Source organism: Cuculus canorus, chromosome 3, assembly GCF_017976375.1.
Source record: "Cuculus canorus isolate bCucCan1 chromosome 3, bCucCan1.pri, whole genome shotgun sequence".
NCBI lineage: Eukaryota > Metazoa > Chordata > Aves > Cuculiformes > Cuculidae > Cuculus > Cuculus canorus.
Window position 1 is genome coordinate 99,681,720 of NC_071403.1, and position 17,317 is coordinate 99,699,036.

General features: G+C 36.9%; 1 protein-coding gene across 11 annotated transcripts in view; it reads left to right on the forward strand.

Moving 5' to 3' along the window:
- PPM1B (protein phosphatase, Mg2+/Mn2+ dependent 1B) overlaps positions 1-13,595 on the forward strand; it is a 64,634-nt gene extending 51,039 nt beyond the window's left edge. For 9 of the 11 annotated variants that reach the window (XM_054062109.1, XM_054062103.1, XM_054062106.1 and 6 more), the window contains 3 exons: positions 759-870; positions 4,239-4,296; positions 9,894-11,765. In XM_054062109.1, coding sequence (XP_053918084.1) covers positions 759-870; positions 4,239-4,296; positions 9,894-10,199 — 476 coding nt within the window. In that variant the 3' untranslated portion in view covers positions 10,200-11,765. The other 2 variants (XM_054062110.1, XM_054062111.1) reach the window with 2 other exon arrangements.
- The last annotated feature ends 3,722 nt before the right edge of the window (positions 13,596-17,317 follow it).

Below are 17,317 nucleotides of genomic sequence, written 5' to 3' on the forward strand. Positions count from 1 at the left end.
CCAAGAATTTTTCTTAAAAATATATTACACATGGATGCAACTATAATTTGTAGATAACTTAGTGAACCTTTTTCTTCTATGGTAGTAGATGGATGTCGAGAGCCTGATAACTGGAAACTGGTATTGTTAGGTGTATGTGAATGTATATGCAGCTATCACATGTTTGCCTTACAGTAGCTTTGATGAATGTGAAAACTGACTTCAGTTCAGACAGTTCTCTTCCAAGGCAGAACTTACTAGCACTGGACTTGTGTGATACTTCTGCTTTGAAAATGGAATACCATGTTATTAATGATTTGTTTTCAGTGCTGTATTCTGTTTTGGCCACTTGCATGATAATGGGCCATGATATATGCCTCTTTATTGCCTCGTGGTTTTGGGGCTTACGCACTGGAGATTTGAGACTTTGAGAATATAAGGTATTGCTCACAATCAAGTAAGACAGCTAATTCCTTGGAAACATTGGCTGTTTTATAAAGTGAAAATGCTGCTTTCTCCAGGATATTTCATCTAGTTCAGTCTACTGTTGAGTTTCTCTGAAAATGGCTGGAAGAGTACTGGAAAAGCAGGCTATGGATTGAAATAGCTCTGTTCCACCATGCAAAGACTACAATAAAATGTAAAGAATGTTCTCCTGTTTACATGTAACTTTTCCATAATGTCTTTGTTAAAAAGTGATAGTATCTTATATTTTAGAGTCTTAAGGAATAGATTATATTAATTCAGTAATCTAAGAACTTCTTCTGTTTTTAAATTAGAAATTATGGAAAAATCGGGTGAAGAAGGAATGCCTGATCTTGCTCATGTTATTCGTATTTTAACTGCGGAGAATATCCCTAATTTACCACCAGGAGGTGGTTTAGCTGGCAAGTGAGTACAGTAATGGAATGTCTTGAACTGTTTAGTTCACTGAAACAGATAATTTTACTTAAATGTTTTGAAGCTTTCTTATTATAATAGTTATATTCAAATTAAAGAAAAAGAATGGGATTTATATTTTAAGCTAGTTTACCTTTTGCAGTTAATAAACATTTGTGTCACTGTTCCCATTCCAGAGTGGTAAAAGGAAGCAGATTGATCATATTCTGGTACAGAACATAGTAGTTCACAATTTCTGTATGGCCATATTTTTTCCACCTGTGTGCATTCCAGACATTCAGAGAAGTTGTGGTGTGCCTGTTCTTAGTGCCTCCCACCTGCTGAATGTGTTTGTTTTGTTGTTTTGCTTATTAATAACTGCATTGTAAACTGCTTTGTTATTCTGGAACCTTTGCATATAAGTTCTATTTTAATTTGTTGTGACCCAGATTACATTTTTAATGGGATTAGGTTCAGAATTTGCCTTCTGATATCTTTCTCTCCATTTTGATTTCTAAAGTCCTGGTTACAGGAAACTGACTTCAGGAAGTATACCTGCAGCTTCTTTTAAAGTAGTGTCATGCAGTATTGAGCAACTTTTTCTTGGCCTTCAAACTTAGGACCAAGACAGGCAGTGACGTATTTAGCTTGTTTGCAGGATTGAGCTCCTGAATGAAAGCTTTGACTATGACTATGTACCACATAGAATCATAGAGTAGTTTGGGTTGGAAGGGACCTTACTGCATAACTTAAAACTTTTGTCATAACAAGAAAATATTCTTTGTCTTGAGATCCTTATCCTGTGATGCTACCAGAATGTGAAGAATGCACACTTTGTCCTTCTCTTTGAACTACAAGCGTGTGTCTTTAGCTGACATGCTTGGTTTTAGCAACAGTTATAGTTATTCCTGATTTTTAGTATGTCTGAGCTTGAGAAACGCAATGTGATGTTGTCTTCACTGGAGTGTTTGCAAGCCTTAGGAGTCTCTGAGGCAGCTCCACTTCTTACTGGTCTTGTGTAGTTCTTCAAGCATCTCGCTTGTATAGAAGCCCCTACTGGCTGGTTCTGCCAGCAGATCTAAAAGTGTCAGCTTGCTGTGGTCACTTGATGGTGGTGTTTTATCCTTTATAATCTTGCTCTTCGAGACTGGCTTCTGACTTGACTTGGATCCCCTGTAACTTCAAGTGCTGCTGAAAGAATGGTCAGTTTTTGCTGAATAAAACAAAAGTCCTGAGCCACTCTTGTCACTTGGATATTAGTACTTCCACTCAACATCTCACTCTGGAGTTTTTGCATCAAAGGAAAGTACAGAGAAATATGCTGTTCAAAGAAAGAAAAGTAAATTGAAAAGATAAGAAAAATCCCAAAGGCCTGAGTTTCAGGTCTGGTTTAAACGCTGTGCAATAGCTGTCTGCTGCTTCTGTGGCAGCCTTGCTTGGGCCATTCCACCATCACTGTATGTGGAACTAAATTGAGAGAAACTCTTCTGTATTATCTGTAATAAGACTGTTTCTTTTCTCTAGGAAAATCTTCCATCAATCCTGGTGGATCCCGTATCAGTTCAACCATGCAACTCTTCTAGAATTCTTCTTATATCATTGCATTTTACTCATGTGCCTTTGGAGAAGTTGTTCTTCAGTGGACTTCTAATATTAGACATTAGAAGTGTCACTGTCAGTTTAATTCTGAATTTCTTTCTTAGAGGTCATCTAGACACAAAATCTTCATGTATGAACAAGCACAAGTTGCACCAGTGTCTTAAGGCTTTGAGATGTCAAGTGCATTTGTTGTGCCTGCCTTCTGCTTATCTAGATGCACCACATCAAGAAAAATGCTGTTTTCATCGCTGACAGCTATTGCCTTTGAACACATGATCTCATGATGACTTATTAGTGTTGTAGATTAGTGGTCATCCAGATCTAATGCACTGTCCCTTGCATTCATTGTTCTGCAAACCAGAGTTCTGAGTATTTCAGTACATACTGTTTTAAATGCTGGATCATGACTGGAAAAGTATATTCTGATGTTGGACCCTAGATATTGAGATTACTTGACTTATTGCTGTATCTCAGAAGTCAACATACTTGCAACATTCCATTAAAAAAAACCAGCTTTTCTGTTTTGAATATGCTTTGCTTCAATGGTGTGAACATAAGAACCACATCATACTAGATCAAACCAAGGATCGTTCTAGCTTTGTGTCTGATCCACAGGACAAGTGAAATTAGATGCCTGGGGAAGAATAATATAAAACCAAATAAATATGTAAAATACTTCCCCTATCATTATTATTTCAGCTTTCAGTTTCTTACAGCTGAGGTGCTTCCTGATCTTTAGGTAGTTAATGTTCTTAGTGACCTAGAATTTCTCTTCCGTGAAGTTAAATGTGTTCAGAAGGAGCCTCATCAAACTACTGGCATCCCCCATATTCTGAGGCAGAAAGTTCTGTTGCATTAAGAGCCATCACCGTGTATTTTTGAGAAATTTGCTGCTTTCTTCATTTAATGCCCTTTTGCTCTTTGAAAGAGTCAGCTGTCAGTGCTAATCTGCATTCTGTAAGACATAATTTTTATAGATCTTGGCCACTTCCGGACCTGTGAGTCTTGGTTCATGTAAGCAGTTCTTTTTGGTTGAAGCTGTCAATTACTTTGATCATATATATATTACATGTGCCTGCACGTTTCCGAGTTCTCACTGTGATTTGAAGATGTAGAGACGTAACCTTTTTCCTCTGAGAAGTGTATTTATACTTCGGTGTTTATTTTTCAGAAGCTTTTTGTGCTTATCTTGTCTGCCTGGGAAAGGGTGGCCTTATATGGTACTTATAGAAAAAGAAGTCTAGCTAGTGGCATTTGAGTTTTAATTTCTACAGTGTGAATAGACACTAGAAAACACATTTCAGAAGTTCAGTACTCCAGTTACTGCACTTTAGAAATTCGTAAGCAAGTAGTAACCTGTGTATATGTAATAAAAATGTGCAAAAACCCAACTGTCTGCAAGTTCCCCATTCAGAAATACAGCAAGAAAAACAGCGAACTTTAAGACTTTTGTTATATCAAGCAAAATGGTCAAATGTTACTATTGGCAAAATCTGACTATGCAGCTGTAACTTCTGAAAGTATAAAGAGGTAGACCATGGGGAAGGTAAGGTAAGAAAATGTTTTGCCTTGCTTTTAGTCTTTGCAAAACCTGACTTACTGTTACATCTCCAAACCTCATATTGAAAGTGAGTAAAGACACTAAGAGTGGCCTTCATTTTTTTTAAGAGGCAGGTTAAAGACAGGACTTCTTAAACACTATTACTGTGGTCAAACTTGTAAGCTCTCAATGTTTTGAAATTCTTTGTTGTGCTTAACTTCTTAAAAACTTCTCTTTTTAGGCGTAATATTATTGAAGCTGTGTATAGTAGGCTGAATCCACACAGAGAAAATGAGGGGGTAAGTTCCCATTTTGATTGCTACACCTCTTTGTTAATGAGAATGTTAAAGTAGTGTCATACCTAAACTAAAGTATATGTCACTGCTAGTGAAGTGTTATAGACACAAAATATGTACTGTAGTATACAGTTCTCTTTGACCTTGCTCTGGATGGCTCTAATATAGAACTTCATCCTCAAAAAGACAGCAAAGTGACACTCCATTCTGAAAGACCTTTTGAACATTTAATTGACTGCTGCTTTTTTAGTCAAACCTGTGAGGCAACAATGCAGGGTTTTTCTGAATTATAGTTTATTATTGTCAAAAATTATGGCCAGCGTATTCATTGCTTAACTAGCTGTTATGTCTACTGTCCAGAAATCCAGTAGAAGAGGGGGCAAACACACTTCCTGTTGTCTTCAGTAAGTGTGGAAGACCTTGGTACACTCAATATAAAAGATAATGAGGCTTATATTGTCTACTTTTTTTAGAGTTTACACTGTCTTTAAATATCCCATGTACAGTGGTTTGAGGAAATTGTAAAGGGATTTTAGTTTGCTTTAGTTGTAATTTCTAAAATGGCTTACATTCTTTTGTCCATTTCGTAATAAGACAAATTTTAAACAGTATGTTGAAATATGGTTTACTGTGACTTTAAATCTGATTAATAGGTGGCTCTGAGTAATAACTGGTGTTCATATCAGGTGCGGTTAAATTTGTTTGAAAAAGTCTTTGGAAAACTGAAGAACTGATAAAAAACATCCCTGCTTGTGCACATGTCATTTGCTGTACAGTTTATGTGAACTAATCTGTGAAGATACCATTCATCTTCTAGTAAATCCTTCGACGTATTTTTTTTTCTTCTGAGATGGCTGCAAGGTCCTCAGTCAGGTAGTCATTACAATGAATGGTGTTGGGGAGATATCAATTTCTATTTAAAATACTTCGAAATGATCAACTGTGTGCCTTGAGATTATGAATATGCAGTCTCACCACAATTGTTGGGTTTTTACATCTTTTCTTGGCTACCATATTTAATTTATTCACTTAAATTAGGAAGGTGTAAGGAGGTGTAGGTAGAAGGGGCTTAAAGTAGCAAATAGAGAAGAAATTTTTTTTTTTTTTTTGGTTGGTTGGTCGGTTTATTGTTTCTTTCTTTGTTTTTTTGTTTTTTCTTTTTAAGGACTTGATCTTTTTTGTAGTTCAAAAGTGATAGAGTAGACATTTGTCATTTAACTTACCACAGATTGTGCAACAGTACTCCAAAACAAAGTAGCCAAAACCTTCCTCTTCAGCTTCTTTAGTCCTTCAGGAAACTCTGCACTTCTATGATCCTGCTGCTTCTTTTCATATTTAGCTATAATATTGTTCCTTCTTCTGGGATAAAGTTACTGGTGAAGATACTCTTATTTGAAGGTTATGGCATGTGTTTTATAAGTTCATTGAGTTTTTAAAAAAGTTTATCTAATGGTAACTTTCTAGAAGTATCATTTGCCATAGTTTCATTTATGGTGCAATTTTTCTAAGTCTAAATTTACTTTTTGATAGCCATGCAAGCCTGCTGAAAGTCCTGACACACAGTACAGCGTCCTTTTGTGTATTGGCTACTTCCAGGAAGTTTTTGAACATCATTCATTGTAATTTAATAACATTATGTAATTGAACTAAATATGCAAGTTACTCACAATATAGCTTTAACCCTTTTTGCCATTAATAGCTTTGACCTATATTGCCATTAGAATCCCTAGATAGTTGTTTTGTGTCCTTTTAATTTGGCTTCTTTAATATTAAATGTGAGCAGTACACTCCAGTCTAGTTTGTAAACTTTGTCTTCTGTTGGTATTTAGTGCAAATCTCGATAATAGTGTGTTTTAAATTCACTGGATGAAATTATAGTTTAGTCTTGTGGTTCGATGTCTTTTGCCAGTCAGTACTTTTTCTTCTTTCCATCCTAAGTGATTCTGATCCAGAGCAGTTTGAGACGAGTATGCACCACCAGGTGAAGGATGCAGTTCATGTTTATACTTTCCTAGTAAGCAGGAATTGTTCTTACTGTCCTTGAAATGGATGAGTTTAGTGAGCCTTGTCTCTGAGGTGATGAAAGCATGACTTCCTCACTAGTCTTACTCAGTTCAAGGTATCTCTTAGACTTTTGAAGTGAAAACTCTAGAACACAAGAAGAGGTAAAAGGGAAGGAAGCTGTTCAGTTACTCAACATCTGACTCTCCCAATGTCTACACATGGTGATAGTGTTGCTACACATCTCACTCTTAAACATGAAGCAAAGGTGGGAAGGAAATATACAGTGCCTTATCCCAATGGTGACATTTCCATGTGAGACTGAAATCTAATAATGCCCCTGTTATAAGCTTGTATGAAGCAAGAGCAGTCATGAGTTGCAGACACAGATGCTGAGTCTGCAGAGCACAAAGATGCACTGACTTGCACTTGAGAATCTTTCCCTGTGTGTAGTTAACAGCGTACATGTGTCTGTTAGAGCGTGGGCGTAGTGCAGAAAACTGCTGTTGCTAACTGGAAATTCTGCCTGTGGCAGTCATCTTTGTCTGATGATTTTATGTAAGCCTCAAATCACTTTTTTATCTTGACAGATAATAATGTAATTAAGTGCTAAAATATTAATGCATAAGTAAAAACTCAAAAAAAACCCACTAAACCCCACAAAAACAACCCAAACCAACCAGATTAACTTATGCAACTGAGAATATAGCTTCCTTCTGAAGACTGTACTTTTTAACACTCAACAGTTTAAACTAGTTACCCTGAGTTACTTTGAACTGGATCATAATAGCATTGTGTGTAAGTTCTTAGAAAGTATATAAACCAAAACCAAGGATGTATCTTTTTTGAGATTAGGTTCATTTTCACTCAGCACTGTAAAGATTTCAGTTAGTGTAGTAGTGCTTGGAATTTTTTTGTCTTCCAAGCCTGGTGATTTTAGAGTAACTTCTTCCAATTCTTCACATGCATTTTCTGACAATCTTTAACACAAAGCCTAAATAAGGATATGTTGTGTAGAGACTGAGGAGTGAAAGAATCCTTCCTACAGCAATGTTCAGAGATCAGTAGTGTGACTTCAGGGTGTAGCAATCGTAAGTACTTTTCTTTTAAGCATCTCAACAGAGTACAGGTATTTGGTAAATCCAAGATGGTTGGAGAGAGCCCTGCACTGTGCTCACAAAGAGCAGCTTTGCCTGTGTTTGAGCAGGACTTCTGCTATAAATGTGGTGGCTTGTGCCTTTACAGGCACAAATGAAATCATAGAACTCTCTTACGTACTGAGGCTTAGGGCTTTCAGATCTTTAAGGGAATTTAAAAGAACCTCTTTCATAGCTAAATAATTGGTACCCCTCTAATGTTACAATACCATCGTGTTGGTGCTCTAATTAACATAATAAAGTATTACTATAGAGGCTCTACTTCTTCAACCATCTTTTTTGTGTTCCTAAATTTAGGAGGCTACTATCCAATTAGGCTCCTTGGCTGCATGTGTATCCTTAAACACAAGGAACAATGTTAAAATTACAATGGCTGCCTTAATAATTTCAGTGGCGTTTGTTTAAAGCTGCGTTTGAGCATCTTTTTTGAAACCAATAATTTCTCTCTTGGTTTTACTTATGCAGTACTCTGGCACTTTGCTAAACCAAATGACTTGTCCTTAAGGGCCGATACAGATAATTTTAGGAATGTAAATGGACACTGTTCTTACACTCTTAAACATTGTAAATCCTGTCCCTAATACGTAGTAGTCCTTTTTATATACATAATTTAACAGAGGGGAACTTGTGTAAAAATTATGAATGCTCATAGTAAATATAGCTAGCAAAAATCTATTATTGTTTTTGTTGTCAGTAGCACTGAGTTGAATTAGAACATGAAGGAAGACAGATGCTAGATTACACAATAATCATAGTTTTTAGGGACCTGTTCTAGCCACACATCATTAGAAAAATCTGCATTATAGTGTATATGTGCCCTACTGTTTGCTGGCACTGAAGGAGACGAGGGAAGCACAAAATAACCTGCCAACAAACAAGGTGCAGAGTAGAACGTGAGGTTTGAATATCAGATGCTAACAGCGCTGTTACTTTGACTCCTGCTAGCATTTGAATTGCTTAGGAGTCTCAGAGCTGCTATGAAACTGCTTATTCCTTTTATTCTTCAATGTAAATAGCGGAGTTTTGGGTCAAAACCTAAGAAATAGGATACACTTGTAGCATCATCTTGTTGTCTTGAGTTTTTAGTGGCTTTGACCTCATAAGGCATTAAACCAGTCCCACTTAATATACTAAAGCTACTTCCTTTAGCTTACTTCTCCCCACTGAGCTCTTGAGGAGCTATCTGAATATGAAAATGCTAATGCATGGAAGTCAAACAATCTCAGACTAAGACTGGCAAACCACATTGGAAGGATGTCTCTGTGGAACAAATTAGGCTCAGAGGGATAGCATTATATGCAGTAACATTAATTTTTGTGGTAAGATTGTCCCCTTTTTAGCTTAGACTGTTTTAATCAGTCTTGGGACTTCTATTCCAGGAATATCACAGCGTCCAAAATCCTACTGAACTAAGATGCTCTTAATGCTGTTATTAAGCTTGTAAATGAGTGACTGCAATACTTGTAGTTTACGAAGCTTTTGGACTAGATGGTAATAAAATGAGGTCAGCATGAGAAAAAGGCAGTCGGGATTTTGTCTCTGATATATTACAATATCTGCCAGTTTCTAGAGATAGAGTTCCATTTGCCTGGATTGATAACATGCTAGATGTTAATAATGTAAATTTACTGTTCCCTTAAAGCAACAGTACTCCTTTAGCACTTGAAAGTTAAAATATGTAGTATCAATCTCAGCGCTGTAATAGATGTGCCAGTCTATTGCAAACATCCCAATTTCTTCAACGGAAGTATTGTAGCCAAGTAGGCGGCTTGCAGAGGAGACCTCTGTTCCTTAACAGTGCTTGTTGTTCAAACGCCACCATTCCTAGTCCTGATAGGTAGCTGCACACTGCTTTCATGGCAGCACCATGCATGCAAAAACAGTCTTTAATGTGGAGGGGATTGTTTGAGCACATTGAGCATTTGTTTTGATGTGTTGCTTCAACCAAACTGCTAGCAGTAGTCTATTCTCTTTAGTAAGTTTTTTTTTTGCAGGACTGTGTTGCTATTGGCTGTGCAGCAATTCACAGTTAAAACTATTGATCTGATGGCTAAAGAAGCTTAACTTGTCAAATTTTTCACTGGTAACTGACCATAGTTGTGGGGAATACCAGCTATATTAATTGAGAGACAATTTGAACCAAGTTGGAGTTAACTGGGAGGAGATACCATGTTGATATTGTCTGACTGAAAATAAACTGAAATAATTAAAAATGCTGCTATAATAGGTATGATTTCTTAAATTATTGTTAATATAAAATAGACAAACATGGATGATTGTTTTCTAAGTTGTGTGTTTCTAATAAGGTGGGTTTTATTTAAATAGAGAAAAGCTGATGTTTTCTCAGAAAAATTGTTTGCTGTTTTGGGGTTTTTTTTTTATGTCGTTAGAAACTATCTTAGTTTAACTACTGATTTTTGGGGTCTTGAATCTTAAAAAAAGGACCCTGGCGAAGCCGAGGAAAGTGGAACGCAGGGAAAATTGGTGGAAGCGCTCAGGCAAATGAGAATTAATCATAGGGGGAACTACCGCCACCTCCTGGAAGAGATGCTGACTAGTTACAGGCTAGTTAAGATGCAGGGAGAAGAGTTCACTGCTGAATCAGCTGCAGCATCTACTTCAGATACTCATGCTGGACCCAGTGATCCTGTACCAGACACCCACACAGAATCTGGGAATCACCTTGCTGAAATACAGAGCTCAAACGAAGATTCAGGGATGAATGGGATGAGTGATAAAGAGACATAATGTTTTACATAGCAGATCTTACGCTTCGTTTCACTTGGCATATTTTCCTCTGTTTATATCTCAATACTTGTCACATTTTATCATAGAAGTCTGTTTGGTTTTACTTTAGTTATTTGTACAGATTGTTTATATGAAGCTGATTTTTTTCTTAGAAGTTCAACTACTATGTTATATTATAGTAATTGCATCTTATGTTGTGTAGCAGCAGTTAACTTCTCATTTGAGATTTTGAGGGGTTGTTTAAAATCCTGCAACACAACACCAAAAATAAGAATCTGACATGCTAATGCAAAAATAAGTTTTAAAACTTTTTCTTGTAAGTACTTTCTTAAATAATAATTTTGCTGGTATCTGTTTACTAATTGTAACTTAATTGTTCCTTTTGTGCAAATTGATTGAATTATACAAATTCTTCAGTCTTTTTTTTTTTGCCCCAGCATTATATTCTGCATGTTTGTATTTTAATCCTGTATAGTTTATATTACAGCTAAATTACAAAAGCTGTTATATTTTAGGTTGTCACTTATACTTCGTGAAATGTTTGATTTTTTTTTTCCAGTTTAGATTGTATTCACTGTTCATCATAAATAACTGTTTTCTAGATGACTGTATTATTACCTCCCAGGTTGTAGCATAACATATATTCAGAAATAAAAATGTACTTAGATTTAGTACCTAGTGTCAAGTTCTAAGAATTTGTGTTTACGTCAAAATAAAGAATATGCTGTGGAATAATACCTGTATGCATATTGACTCTTTTAAGCAAGTAATAAACTGCCCTTGAAATGCTGTCATTCTGACATGATTTGAAACTTCCCATAGCTTCTAACATTAACTCATCGTGATGTTCATTAATTCCTTCAAATATTTGAGTAATTATGGGTTTGGCACAATCATCATAACCCTGTATTTGGGCAACATTTCTGAGGTTCAAGTTAAACATCAGCCATATAAATGAGCTTGCTATTCTACCTGTTTACCAAATTTTTTTCACAGCCTTTTGTTGTACAATACGTATATGTGTGTGTGTTTGGGTGGATCAGTAATAGCACCGGGAATTTACGATGGTGGTAACAAATCTGCTGATAAGTTAAATCTGGAATTATTGTGTCAGAAGTCACTTCATGATACAACACTTCCACACATAATATCACTGCTCAAAATAGGTACAAATTTCACTGCCTTAATGAAAAAGATCCTGTGGGAGTTTCTCGTGGACCAGGAATACTTGAAGAACTGAGTTCCTTAGTATTTTATAGCCACCTTCTGTTTTGGTAGTCCTTAGATGTAGTATCTATTGATTTCTATGATTTAGTACAGTTTTGGATGGTATTTGTTTTTATGCTATAATAGCTTTACTGGGTTCATGTTTTGTGGAAGTAAATTCCTTCATGAATCTGAGGAACAGAGAATGCTTGTGTGTGGAAGTGAGCAGGTCTGGGAAGAAAAAGGGCAATGTCATCTGTCTTACGCTAATATTCTACTTTGTTATGCCACTGAAATCCAAAGTGCAACAAAATGTTTTAATTTGCATTGGCGAGTAGTAATAATTCTCCTCTTCTTTTTCTGTAGGGTGCTGGAGATCTAGAAGATCCGTGGTAGCCTTACAAATCTACTAAAATGCTTTTGATTCTGAAAGGGGGAAAAAAACTTTTAAATCCATTTTCTTCAAAACAAGGGAAAAATTCTGGTGGATTTCCAACATTTTGTGAAATGGGCAGAAAGATATTAGAATTTTCCATCATTTGTTCATTTTTGTGTTTTCTGATCTTGCCACTCTTAGCATTGCCTGTACTACAGTATTTTTACCAGCCTCAGGCATACTGATTACATCTGTAATGAACTTTGGCCCTAAAAATAAAGGAAGGAAGAAATGATTCTCTCAGCAGGTCGGTATTTGTACCTGAGGCGTGTGGGATTGTAGGTGTATTCTGAAGATACACTATGGCTAAATGAAATGCGCAACACACAAGCGTGAGAGAGTACAAGTAATTGAGACATTACTTATTTCTCTTTAACCAAGTTGGAAGGCTTTGCAGCTCTGTGGCTTGGAAGTAATTTCAGTTGGGCAATATGCTATCAGATGTGTATTTTTTTTTTAACTTTCCAGTTTTACCTGTATTACCAGGCCGTTAGGTTTCCCTGCGGTGTCCAAATTGTGGTATGTTGCCTACTGCTTGCTTGAAGATAAGTGTATTTGGCAATAATATATGGAGATTCTAGGCATCTAAAAACAGTAAGAATTTTACGCATGTGTACAACACACCCTTAAACTCTTGCTAGAGAAAATCTTTTAAAACCAAACTGATGAATTTAGTTAGTAGTGACTTGCTTTGACATCTCTCACAGCTGCAAGTTTTTTAAAAAATGCTGAAAATTTGCCTTTATTATAATGTAAATTGTGATTATTTTTTGTTCTATATGTGGTTTTCTATAGTTTTTTGATTTTTTTCAGCTTAAGATACAGACAGAAGTCTTGTGTAATATGGGTATAATTTTTAATTGTTTGCATTATTTTCAAAGTTCAAATTATCACTTTGAGATTACTATAAATACACTTAAAATTATCTATTTTAAATTAAGAAAATATTAGAGATATTTTCATGGGTTCAATGACCTTTCATTTTATAAGCAATGGGCATGGTACAGAGTGGCTGTCATGTAAGGTACTTGAAGATTCTTAGTTTAATTCTATTTTTGCAATAACCTTGACTTTTTTTCTGACTTCTTTGAGTTGTGCATGTAATGAGTCCGGTAAATGCTGAAAATGGGGAAGAGTAAAGTATTTATCTAAAATAAAAGCTATTGGGGAGGGGTAACAATGAATGTATCCATCTGTACATGATTTACATGCTGTGGATGCCTTGTAAACATTTTCCTATTTGTTTAAACTGTGTTTCAGCAAGGATGTAATTGCCCTTGTGTGTAGTTTTAAGCTAATGACAGTCATCAACTGGTTTTGTGTGAAATGGAATTCATGGTATTTTTCTGTAACTTTATCCCCATGGTGAGTCTGTAAAAACCACATGCTCTTTCATACTGGTGCCGAAGGCCAGCTTTCCCAATCATTTTGATTCACTGTGTATCTAATTATTTTTTTTTTTGGTCTAGAGAGGATTATTGCCACAGTATATTTTATTTATTCATTAGATTTTAGCCTTGTAAGTTAAAGTGTTCTAAATGATGATGTTAACAGGTATTTGTCCCTTTACTGTTTTTTTGGGGGTTGTTAAAAAGATAGGGAATGAAGAATGCAAAATGGTTTATTGTTCAGACTGTCCGCTCTGGTCCAACCCTGTACTGATAGTACCTTCCCAGTATGATATTGTGATGTTTCATACAATACAGTGAACATAACCAACTTGTTATCTTCAATAAAGGATTGCTAAAACAGTGCGATATGTTTATATTTTCTTGAGAAGGGTTTATGGAGAAGGTGCAAGTGTTCTATATAAAAAGGTAATCAAGCGGCATCTGTGAGGTGTCTCTTAGCGATTGACTTGGGTTTGTTCTATAGTGAATGTGGCTTTGTCACAGTAAGACAGAAGTCTCAAAGTGGGGTTCTCTGGCAGGCAGAAGAGTACAAACAACACATAGAGCTCTTGGGGTAAATCCGTCTGAAGTTCAGCTGAAAGAAGCTACAGGAGAGCATTTATTTAAAGTCTAAAAATTCAGATTAAACTTGACCTTTTAGTCAACTAATTTCTTGAACTTTAAGATCTGAGGTTAGACCTATAAAGTGTTACTTTTGTATGATGTTTTGGTTATCAATTTCTCTATTAGTGCTCTTGCATTAATATTTTTACTGATTTTTTTTAACTTAACTAATGAAGTTGTTTAGAGGGGCAGGGGATGGACACACACATACACTCTTCTCCATGTTATTGATGCTGCATGGTAGTAACCTGTCTGAATACTTTGTGTTACCGAGGAATGGGTGTATTAATGAACGACCTGTACATTTTTGAGTCTATAAGCTGTTTTTCAACTTTTTTGTTGGATCTGTTTGTACAGCATAACCCCTGCATGCTTTCCTCATGAACTGCAGTTTTTATACCTTGTTCCATTGGTAGGAGTTCTTGTGCTCCATAGGCTGCAATCGTGTGAACACATGTAAATTTATACAGCATGTGGATAGTCTCACTGAAATAAAAGGGTGTACACTTTGGTTGTATAGAGGTGAAGCATGCACGCAAGCTCGTTAAAGATAAGGACCATACCTTGCACAGGTACAAGATGATTTACATGAAGTTCTAACATCCACTGATTCAGAATTCAAATCATGTTTTCTAGTTTAATCAAAATATGCTTCATATTTCAGTAGCCTGAAAAAAAACCTGTGCTTTTTAACTTTGTATTCTTAGTTGTGAGAAGTCTTGAAGTTTGCTAAGATTTGTTGATGTATTTTACGATATGTCATGACCTATCAATTTTAACACTTGTTTTTAAAATTGCATTCTCTTAATTATGTTGCTACCTGATAAGTAACATAAAGGTATTTCTGTAGAACACTGGGAAGGGAGGGTGTCTCTTCCATCTCAGGTCTTTCTGACATGTCAAATTCAGCTTGATTCTTTTCTTCTCTTCATTTTTATGACTTCTGTAACAGAGACAAAGTAGTCTGTGACTTCTCAAATCTACCACCTGGTAATCTTGAGCAAAATAAAGACTTGTTTTAATTGTTTTCCATTTATATGTTAAAGTGAATAAGGAATAAAGAAATGGAAGTAACTCTATGTGGTGTCATCCTGACCTTCTCAAAAGGCTTGTATGAAAGGCTGACTACAATGAAAGTTTTTTCTTGATAGACCAAGTCTTTGTGTGCTTTTTTGAGCCTCTGTGCAAACCTTTGCAGGACACGACCAGAATACTTGTACTTTTCATGGTCCTTATGTGAATCTGATGCTGATGTTGCTATTTAGTTGAAGTTGTTAAAAAAATGCATATTCCACACTCAAAATAGGCAAGAAGTCAATTCATAGAATTGCTTGGGTCAGAAGGGGCCTTAAAGATCATCTAGTTCCACCCCCATGCCATGGACAGGGCCACCTTCCACTAGACAAGGTTCCTCAAAGGCCCATCCAACCTGATCTTGAACACCTCCAGGAATGGGCGATCTGTTACTTATCTGGGCAACCTATTTCCATGCCTCACCACATTCACAGTAAACAATCTCCTAATATCTAATTTCAATCTACATTCTTCCATCTTAAAAATGTTACCCCGCATCCAGTTCCTGCACTCCCTTATAAAGAGCCCCTCCTTAGCTTTCCTGTAGGCTCTCTTTAAGTACTGGAAAGCTGCTATAAGGTCTCCATGGAGCCTTCTCTTCTCTAGGCTGAACAACCCCAACTTTCTCAGCCTGTCTTCATAGCAGAGGTGATCCAGCCCTCTGATCATCTTCATGGCCCTCCTCTGGACTCTCTCCAACAGGTCCATGTCCTGTGTATGTTGGGAGGCTGCGAAGTTGAGTGTAATAATCAAGGTAGAGTCTTATGAGAGCAGAGGAGAGGGGGAGAATCGCCTCCCTTGTGCTGTTGGCCACACGTCTTTTGATGTAGCCCGGGATACTGTTGACTTTGGGGCTGCTTTCAATCCATTCTCTGACCAGCCTGTATTTGTGCTTGGGATTGCCCTGATTTGAGTGCAGGACCTTGCATTTGGCATTATTGAACTTCATGAATTTTGCACAGGCCCACTTCTCAAGCCTGTCAACTTCTCAATGAATGGCATTCCTTCCCTCCAATGTGTTGACTTGGTGTCATTGGCAAACTTGTTGAGGGTGACCTCGTTTCCACTGTCCATGTCTGTGACAAAGGTGTTTAACGCCACCAGTCCCAATACTGACCCCTTAGGAATGCCACTCATCACTTGTCTCCACTTGGACATTGAGCCATTGACCACAACTTGTGGATTGCAACCATACAGCCAATTCCTTATCCACAGAGCAGTCCATCCAAATTTGTCCCTCTCCAATGTAGAAACAAGAATATTGTGCAACAGTGTTGAATGCTTTGCACAAGTCCAGGTAGATGATATTAGTTCCCCTTCCCTTATCTATGAGTACTGAAGCCCCCTTGTGGAAGGCCACCAAATTCGTCAGGCATAATTTGCCCTTGCTGAAGTCATATTGGCTACCACCAATCACCTCCTTATCTTCCGTGTGCCTCAGCAGTTTCCAGGAGGATCTTCTTCATGATCTTTACTGGCCACAGAGGTGAAGCTGACTGACCTGTAGTTCTTTGGATCTTCCTTCTTTCTTTTTTAAAACTGAGGGTTATGTTTCCCCTTTTCCAGTCAGTGGGAACTTCACTGGATTGCCACAAGTTCCAAAATATGATGAATAGTGGCTTAGCAACTTCATCTGCCAATTCCCTCAGGACTCATATATGCATCTCATCAGGTCCCATGGACTCGTGCAGCTTTAGGTTCCTTAGATTCTCTTGCACCACAACTTCTCCTATTCTTTTAACGCATCACAGCTATTAGTGGCTAGATAGCTTCTTGGTATCATGTATAAAGTGGAATTAGGTCAGTCATTTCAACTGCGAGCTTTCTTATGCTGTTAGCCATGGCTTAAATCTTAAACAAAAAGTAAAATTAGCCCCAGAGAAACAGTTGTTTTTCTTTGGCACTTAAAGGGTTCATAGTGGAAATAAAAGTCAATAGGAGCTCGAGATTAGTTACGGCATTGAACCAAGTTTTATCATGCAATTTTTACTTCTGGAAGATAAAAGTAAAACAATGCTGCCTTATGTTAGTCATTGGGTCTGTTGTGGAGAAGAAAAAAAAGCCACAGTGCCAAACAGTTTTTAATCTACCAACTACTTTGGCTTTGTTGGGCTAAAAAGCAGATTTTTAGATTTAAGGATTGTCTGCCAAAGGCAGGTTGCTTTTAGCTCTTTATAGTTGGGGGTTTTTTAGCTTTAAAGCAATTTCAAAAGATCGGATAGAGGTAGCTCTGCCAGTACAGGTGAGCAACTGCATGAGATGCTCCCAGAGATTAAGGCAATCCAACTAAACCACATGAAAGTACCCAGTATTTGCAGTATAATCCAGGTAAATATGCAGTTTATGCAGTTGAAACTCCGCCTGAGGTCTTATGTCTTTGTAACCCC